This window comes from Thermobia domestica, chromosome 11, assembly GCF_964235325.1.
Source record: "Thermobia domestica chromosome 11, izTheDome1.hap1.1, whole genome shotgun sequence".
In the NCBI taxonomy this organism is placed as follows: domain Eukaryota; kingdom Metazoa; phylum Arthropoda; class Insecta; order Zygentoma; family Lepismatidae; genus Thermobia; species Thermobia domestica.
Window position 1 is genome coordinate 77,576,135 of NC_137464.1, and position 9,394 is coordinate 77,585,528.

The window sequence follows — 9,394 nt, forward strand, 5'->3', positions numbered from 1 at the left end:
GTGGGTCAAAATAACATAATCTTCATTGCAAAGTCGATGGCCACTCGTATGTATCTGAAACGGTGAAATAGGTGTAGACACAAAAACACGAATGTCATTATTTCAAAAGTATAATGATTCAAAGTAAAAAAATGTTCCAGGGTCCCAAATGGGGTCAAACTCAAAATGTTGAAATAGGAAGGGATTCAAATTGAGTATAGTATGAAAGCTTATGTTAAATGAAAGAAGAGGAAACAAGTCTCGACTCTTGATGAAAAAGTCTATTGCCACTCCTATTAATCTGGAACGTGAGATAGGTGTATGAGGAAAAAAAAAAAAACCTAGAATGTATCAAAGGAAAAAAGAAATATCGTAGTTTCAACTGCAGGATTCCAGACGGGGTCCAACTCAAAAGTTTCAAGTGCCAAGGGATGTGAATAAGCACATAAAGTGAGAGCTCATGTTAAATGATATAGAATTGGGCATTGAACAAGTCTCGACTGTCGATAAGCATTGCAAAATAGTATAAGTCATTTCCTTTGATACATTCTAGTCTTTGTTTTGTTTTGTTTTGTTTTTACACTTGTCTCACCACTTCAGATTAATAGGAGTGGCAATAAACTTTTTCATCAAGAGTCGAGACTTATACTCTCTTCTTTCACTTAACATAAGCTTTCATACGATATTCAACTAGAACCCCTTTCCATTTCAACATTTTGAGTTGGACCCCATCTGGGACACTGCGAGGGACCCTGGAACATTTTTACTTTGAATCATTATACTTTTGAAATAACAACATATCCTTGTTTTTGTTTCTACACTTATTCCACCGTTTTAGATTCATACGAGTGGCCATAGACTTTGCAGTGAAGATTGTGTTGATATTTTGACCTACCACTATTTTGCACAGGCTTATCGTAGAGACTCGCGACTTGATTTATCTTCTTTTATTTAACACCAACTTTCATACAATATGCAAGTTGACTCCCCCCTTTCCATTTAAAAATTTTGAGTTGGACCCCATCTGGGACCCTGGGACAATTTATTTTACTTCGATACGTTATACTTTTGAAATGATGAAAGACATGTTTTTCTGTTTTCATATTTGTCCCACCGTTTCACATTTTTCGGGGTTGCAACGGACTTTATGGACACGCTTAAAGATGTTAATAAAAATGAGTAACGTGCTGCCCTCAGGCGGAATGCTTGAGATCATCTCAATTTTGGTAACCGGTTTTGATGTTACCTTGACCCAAGTTTTCAGGAAATATATACATCACCCCCACTTTCTGGGTTCAGGTTCATGTACATCCCGTGTCAGTGTTCGTAAGTTTCCTCAAAAAAATTTCCCATGACTGACAAAAATTTTCCCTTTTCTTATCAAAATTTCCTTAGTTTGTTGAAAAATGAATCTCTTAAGTTTTACGTCCCACGTTTATGTCGGCTAGGCTAAAGGAGACGGTGATGATGAGAAATAAATGAAGTGGTGGAATGAAGAAAGTGGGAGGAAATGGAAGAACCCCGAGGAAAGCCACGCACACGGTGTTTGTCCACCACAAAACCTATATTGTTGAGTGTCTAATTCTTATGACAGAAATTATGTGATAATATTAATATAGGAAATGCCAACTACATTTGTTTTATTATTTGCTTTTGCTTTTATTTTTATAACTTTTCCTTTGCTTCTTAAACAAAAAAAAAAAAAAAAAGCACACAAATACATCAGCCAACAATAGGTGTAAATTATGTTACTTTACACATACAAAACTATTTGTCAGTCAGTCAGCACAAGAATTTCCCTGGATTTCCACCCTTTATCGACAAATTCCCTTTTTGCTAAATTTACCTATTCCCTTAGATTAGAGAAGTTTCCCTAAAAGTACAAACACTGACTATACTCTGTTTCAGGTTATGAACATGCTCAAACGGAAATGACGTTGAACGTGACGTTGTGCAGTGCGAGGTTACCAGTAATAGTTGTTACTAGGAAAAGGAAAAACAAATGATCCAAACAGCAGCAAGTGACATTATTATTATTATTATTATTATTATTATTATTATTATTATTATTATTATTATTATTATTATTATTACAAAATAAAACTAAAGTAAAAGGTGTAGGTTGTCCGTTATAGTAGTCAAGAAACCGTGCCATATAAATTGAAAGAAAGAAAAAAAAGTTCTACAACTACGAACACATTGTATGTAAGCAAAAGTGATGTTTAAATAAACGAATACAAAGACATTAAAATAAATGTGTACGAGTAAATTGCAGAGTAAACTGAGAAAAGTAAAATTATTTGTGATCACAATTACTAATCATTTAATGCTCTAAATGTATGCAGTGTACTACAGCATCAACATAGCGGTTCGAGTCAATGTGACCATTACGAAGTACTTGAGTACTTCAGTGCGTTCGTTTATAAGCTTCCTTTTTCTTTTCATCTTTTGTGACAGGACATTTTCTAACTTCAAACTTCATGGACTTAATGCATTGTTTTCTGCTTGTTACTGTTGCATCAAGCTAATAAACCTGAATATATTTGCATGATCAGTAATTGACTTCCTCCTCATCTTCGAATGCCATCCTTCAACAGTATTATTTGTTCACTTACTTTCGTTCTCGAAATGATTCCGAGCTCCTTCGTGGCTAAGCGGTTAGTGTACGCGCCTTTGGCGTGGGAGACCTGGGTTCGATTCCCGGCGGGAGCTCATGTGGTTCGGATTCCACGTTAATCAGTACGTCTCATCTCATATAGCCTCATTGCTGAAAGGGACGTTAAACTCAAAATCAACTCAACTCGAAATGATTCCATATGGATCTAGAAAACAAAATTACATTGAAAAATCTTATAAACATACGACATAAACATTTATGAAGCTTATTAGAACTGTCATACTTTATGCAAATACTCCATAACATTTTCTTAAGCACTCAAATGCATTTGTGCTATTCTGATGAGAAGTCTCTACGACATAAACAGCAATTTTAAATGTAAGGGAGAGATTCTTAACAGACTGTCATTTTCTGCCCTAAGAGAGATTTTGTTCAATAGTAAGTCCCAGTGCTTTGACTTTTATTTGTTAATTAACTTACTTTATTTGCGGATTCCAGTAATAGTCGAATTACCTATAATAATAAATCAAAAATTAAGATTCAAACATCAGAAACTAAGTTACAAATAAATCATTCTCGCTACTGGGATCATGAAAGTTCCACTCACATGTCAGCAACAATTATAACTTAAATATGTTCAAATAAAATACACTTAGTCTATATAAGGAAGATGTAGAAAAATAGAAAGGTTGTATCGGTAATACAATACTTACGGAGAAAACGTGTCGACGGCTTCTATCAATGTTTCCACCAAATAATGAAGGAAAGGTTCCTTGTTTGGAATATGGGTTTTCCTGCAAGTTAAACTGCTTACAACTTTAATTATATGCTTCTGTTTGACAGTTAATAAGAGATGAGAATCAGGAAGTAGCACACTTAGTTCAGAAGTTTCTTTGGAAAGGAAAAATATTCTGGACAACATTTAAGTGGAGTGTAGCTTAACATTGGCAACATTGCACAAATTAACCATGGGAAAATGAAGATTTAGATGGGGAAAATCCTTTTCTGTACGTAAATTCCCTTTTAACTCGTTTACGGCTTAACAGGATTTCCTGTTTCACTGAAGATGGCTGACTGTCCATTTGTGCTATAATTTTGTAACTTAAAGCATTTGGCGAAACAGGAATCGACGAAACAGACAGGAACCCAATATGTAAACTTATTTTTGTAGTATATATATATATATATATATATATATATATATATATATATATATATATATATATATATATCGATTAATTTTTTAAAAGTAGAATCTTCTGTTAAAATGTTAGAATAAAACACTGTTTATAATTCACACTAGGTCGTAAAGCAAACAAGGATTGCTTCTCTCAAAAGTTCAAAATTTCTAGATGGAATTGCTACGCCGACTGATTTTAAATTGTAGTTACATATACTGTACTATAACTTGGCATGCATAAAAATTTATAACACTGTAAATGTATCATAAAAATGTTATTATTTTATCAGTATCAAAAACTTTAATCAACTACGCGTATTAGAATTATTTATCTCAATTTTTTATATCCCCAAATTCAAGATGCGGGTGATGGGTATGTTAATTCGAAAGTGCTGACCTTATAGAATGTCGGTCGTACGCCGTTTCGGCCGTATGACGGGTCTCTCCTATACATCTTCAAGAAAATAATTGTTACTTAATATTGCGTGACGATAAGATAATGTATATTTTATTATTTCGATCGTAGGCAGGTAACTGCTTTCGATCCTATGCCGTTTCGGTCGTGCGCAGTGTCGGTCCTGTGCATGTAACCCCGGTTAGAATATTCACTGCTCCAAACAACCACCTTCGGTACACCTACAACCATCTATATAATTAGGTTTCATTTGTGATATACGAGTTTTATTTAAGATATATACTGCTCACTATTAAAAATACGACAAGAAGTAAACAAAATAGCAGCGCCAAAGTTGGCAGGGTACATTATACATTGGAATCCGCCCCACCTGAACCTAAAATATAATAAGGTACCTAAAAAAATTCCGGCAATGAGTGACAGCTTCCCATATATCCTACTATAAAATTTGTAATGTTTTATACACTCTATACCTTGGTGCGTTTTGCAATCCGGAAATTTCTTTTTCTTTTCAAAGGAGTTGTCTTTAAACCTAAACGACTATACCCAATTCCCAAATTAATTTCAAATTTTATTATCCGTCAAAAAGCGTCTCTGGGTTCTTTGTTGCAGATATAATATAAGTAAAATGAGTTATATTGGAATTAATATAGAAAAATAATCTGCGTAACTTAAAACATAAATGTTTCTTTTTTTCTCTTTTCAGTTTTCTTCTAAATCTCTACCATCAGAAAGATCCAACTGCAGCAGTGGAAGATTTCTTTAACTATAGATCTTACGGATAACTACTCATAGTGATGTGTTTCGTATCTACAACCTCACATTGTTCGAAATAATAAGAGATAACAGATAAGGAAAAATGATAAACAATTGTCCTATTATGTACATTGCAATAGACCAGCAGTCAGTCAAGAGTCAGTAATCGCCACAAGTCCTCTCATACAAGAGTGTTTTAGACATTATATTTTGGAATACTGTATTTAGTTGTGTTATATTTGAGAACTCATTCAATTTTGTAGTTCACAATGATGCCAACTGAAAGTTTCACCCTTCGTTGTACCTCAAAATTAAATTTTAAAATAGTTTTTCAACTATAAATTGTGTTGTGAAAACGAGATCTGTAAACACTCGAGGATTATAATAATGTAAGTCTGGGATGAATTAATTGACTCCACAATCTTCGGCTCAAAATGGGAGATAAAAATAATTTGATATACAAAAACACGTCCACAGAATTTCTCCTAAAATTTGTTTTCTTCCCAAATGTTCCCTAAGTCCGACTTTTACTCTCTAAATTTATGAGAAAAACTCCAAATTTAATTATTTACTCCGTAAAACGTAAAATGAACATTGTAGGAAAAAAGTTACAAAGAAAAGCAATCTGAACCAATGCTTGGTATGCATCTTGATTTGTGATAGCTTGTTTCTGTAGAAATTCTGTGGGCAAAGTTTGTACAGTTTCGTCTTAACTACTGGGTTGTGGTGGTGGTGGATTAGAGTTTAGTGTTTCTTTGAGCAAACGAAGCTATACGAGACATGAACGTACAGTTTAACGTGGCATTCGAACTACGAGCTCCTACTGGGAATCGAACCTGGATCTTTCGCTCCAAATGCGTGTACGCTAACCATATAGCCACGGGGAAGTTCCAGCGAGGAGGGTAACAATAGGGTCATGTTTATTAATACATTTCTACCATCGGGATTTCGATCAGCCGCTTGGTATTTGTTTTGATAATTGCTTAGGACTTTTCCATTCGTAAATAAGGTTTATTAGGTATTTAACTGTAAAGCACATGAGAAGTTGGAGCTGTAACTCTTAAAAGATCAAGCACAACTAATACTTTTATGAAAAGCAATAGGCCAATGTGATACGAATCTTGCAGAAATGAAAGAAAGAAATCTTACAATTACTAATATATTATTGAAGCCAATCAACAAAAATACCATTTAAATTAGCAGTAGAAATCAATTAAGTGATATAGTATCGATAGGGTACTTCCCTTGTCCAAAATTTATTTTTTTTCCGTTTCATGGTCATGCTATGTAAGTTAAACTTGGCTGAATTTTCACCGGGAATCGAACTCGTAATAGGAGCACTATTGATTTTGATTTAATTGCTAATTTGCATATTTACCTGAAAATTTACCTTAAATTGAAACCGTTTCCTTTTCACTTTTACATCCGAGTGATGAAGGCATTGGTGTGAATTAAATACATTTACGGTTTGCTTCTATCTGTAGAGATGAATAAACGTAATGAATTTATTATTACTAATTTTTTTTCAAGTCGTCAAAGTAATGAAACAGAAGCACATGTAAAGTGACTAAAATTTGACAAGTTCAGTTTTAATTTTATGATACAACTATAGTAAAAAGTTCTGCACTAGTATTACAATACTCGAATCTTTTATGAAACAAGGCCCTGAAGGTATGCTGGGCCTTTGGTTTGCAGTAAATTGTAATTTTTACAAATGTGACCTCCTTAGAAGCTGCTACTTACTATTCACCAGTTACCTCTTTTCATTTGCTTGATAATGATTTTCACTAATGTATAGGGTCACCATAAAATTTTCAGCTGAAAACGGGACAGGTTCCGGCTTTCTAAAAATCATGAAATGAAAAATAGGTCAGTGCGTAAATTAGTACCTGTTTACTGTTGCAATACCTAATTAATTTATATTTCAATATAACAATATATAAGCTATACAATATAAACAGCATTTAAGTAACAATTTAGTAGGACATGATACTGCCTGCATTTGCTCCTTTGCCCTAGCTCGAATCCTTGATATTGCATTGGATTAGAAGTTGACTCTTGAAAGGAAGCATTGCTCAGAACAACCTATCTTCTTGAGAATAGATTTATTCTTCACTAGTCTTTCATAAGATCCATTGCAGTTCTCTATAACATTTACCGCACCAATAACATAGATTTTGATTGTTCAACAATCAAGCAACTGCTAAAACCTCTGCTGCCTTTTGAGCAGTACTGCGAACTATAGATCATGTTTAATGTACGGAATTTCAGTTCAATTCTTGCCTCTCTATTATTATTAATACCTTTACAAGGATTAAAGGTATTGGGTTTGTTATTTACTTCCTCCACTTGCATAAAATGGGACAAATACTACTTTTCCATCTACTGACGGGACGGCCGGGACACACCCCTAAAACGGGATTGTCCCGGTCAAAACGGGACGTATAGTCGCCCTACTAATGTATTCATGATTTACGAAATATTTCTTGTTCAATGGAATACAAATACTATGCTATAAGTAAGTCAATTTACCTTAGTGTAGTCAAAAAAGTTACAGCAGCTGTCTCCACTCTCAATGGTTAAGGTTTAATCACTACGGGAATGGTAGGGTAAACGAAGGTAAGATCAGAAATAGAATGGGGTCGAACACAATTTCCTATTGGTATGATTGCCAGCACGTACGACTTCATTCTAACATAACGTTTTTTAGATTCTATTTGCTAAAAGTAATAATAAAATAATCCTTGTCTTTACTAGACCTTTCACAGTTGCTTTCAAAATTATAAAACGTAGTACCTGTTACAAGTATTATAATTGAGAATTAATTAATATCAATATTGCATAATTTTAATTGCAATAAAGAAAGCTGATATTAAAAAAAGAATTGTCTTTTCTTACAATACCTGAATATCTTCATTGTCTAAAAAATAAAATAGTTTTTTACTTGGAATGTGTATTTAATTTATAATCTGCTGCAATATTTCGTACTTTTAGTTTTTTACTCCTTTCTAGTTTTTTCTTAAAATTTAAAACGCAAAAAGTAATAGTAAAGATGTAAGTGCCATATTTTGAAACAAGTAGTATTAATACCAAAAAAAAAAAAAAAAATGGCTGTCATTTCTATTTGTCGAGATCAAATGTTGCCATTTCTAGAATTTAAATATGTTTTGTTGATTTCGGATTATCACTAAATGTGACTTCTGTGGGTATCTCCGTGCTAAACCATGTTCGTGGAAACTTTTAGGAAGCTTTTGATTTTGATTACTTACTACATAATCCCGTTACCTATCTACGCTGCCTTTATCTTGATTACTCTTTACTCTGGATCGGTATGAAAATCCAATATTTAAAGTATAAAACAAGTACCACGAAAGTTCCATTTATTGTAACTAATTACAATACAACATGACTGCCATTATAGTGTAGAGCTTTCGATCAGCTGAATACAAGCACACTCGCATTTGATGCATATGGCTCTACGTTCGATTGTTTCGGTCGTCTTTACTGGTTGAAAGATACCCTAGAAAGCAAAACTAAATCACAGGCATCGAGAGCATATCCAGATTTAGTGTGCTGTATAGTGTGGCGTATGAAGATAAATCATAACAACGGGACGGAATGAGTTTTATTTTGAAACGAGGGGAGACTTTTATTACAATCAGGTGAACCTTTTTCATTCGGTTCGTCTGTCAACCTACACAGCTATAATGGACTACATCTCGATTATATGATTATATTTAGCTCATCGAAGGAACACAATGTCACATTAACTTGTATACTCACTGACCAGTCAAAATATTATGACTGCCTAGCTGGTATGTCCACTTTTAGTTTGCAGGACAGAAACAGTGAGGTTTGGCAAAAAAACAATGAGGCCTTGGTAGGTGGTTGGAGGCATGAAGCAACACATCTGCACACACAAACAGAAGCAATGGCCTGCCAATAGCCGTCACAGTGTCCTCCACACGCACTACCCGGCCCATGAATAACCATGTGAAGGTTCCCCAAATCATAATGGAGCCACAATCGGCCTGTCGTGCTCTCACTGTGCACATCTCGAGCAGCGGTTTCCCTACAGGACGACAGATTCTGGCCTGGCCATGGATGTGATGAAGATACATAGTGATTTATTGGATCATGTAACGTTGCCATTGCTCGGAGATTCGATGACAATGAGCACATGCCCATTCCAGTCGTAATCGACAATGCCGTGCGATTGATACACATGTGGGACGTTGGCTGTGGAGGCCTATACTGTAAATAACAGTTGTGTATTCGGATACACTCGTGCTATGTTCATTATTAAAGTCTACAATTTACGATCTATCGTGTTATACCAACCTCGACAATCAACTACGTCCGTTTGATAAGGCATGGCCATCACACTTCTTGTGTTTTGGTGCTGATTTCACGTCTTTTTCCCCTTGCAAGACACTATCCACGCAGC

General features: G+C 34.6%; 1 protein-coding gene across 1 annotated transcript in view; it reads left to right on the forward strand.

Moving 5' to 3' along the window:
* Window positions 1–7,935, forward strand: part of LOC145663603 (uncharacterized) — a 177,523-nt gene extending 169,588 nt beyond the window's left edge. Inside the window, exon 5 of the mRNA XM_081729712.1 lies at window positions 4,898–7,935. Within this exon, the coding sequence (XP_081585838.1) occupies window positions 4,898–4,976 (79 nt within the window). The 3' untranslated portion in view covers window positions 4,977–7,935. The remainder of the gene's footprint in view (window positions 1–4,897) is intronic.
* Window positions 7,936–9,394: the final 1,459 nt, after the last annotated feature.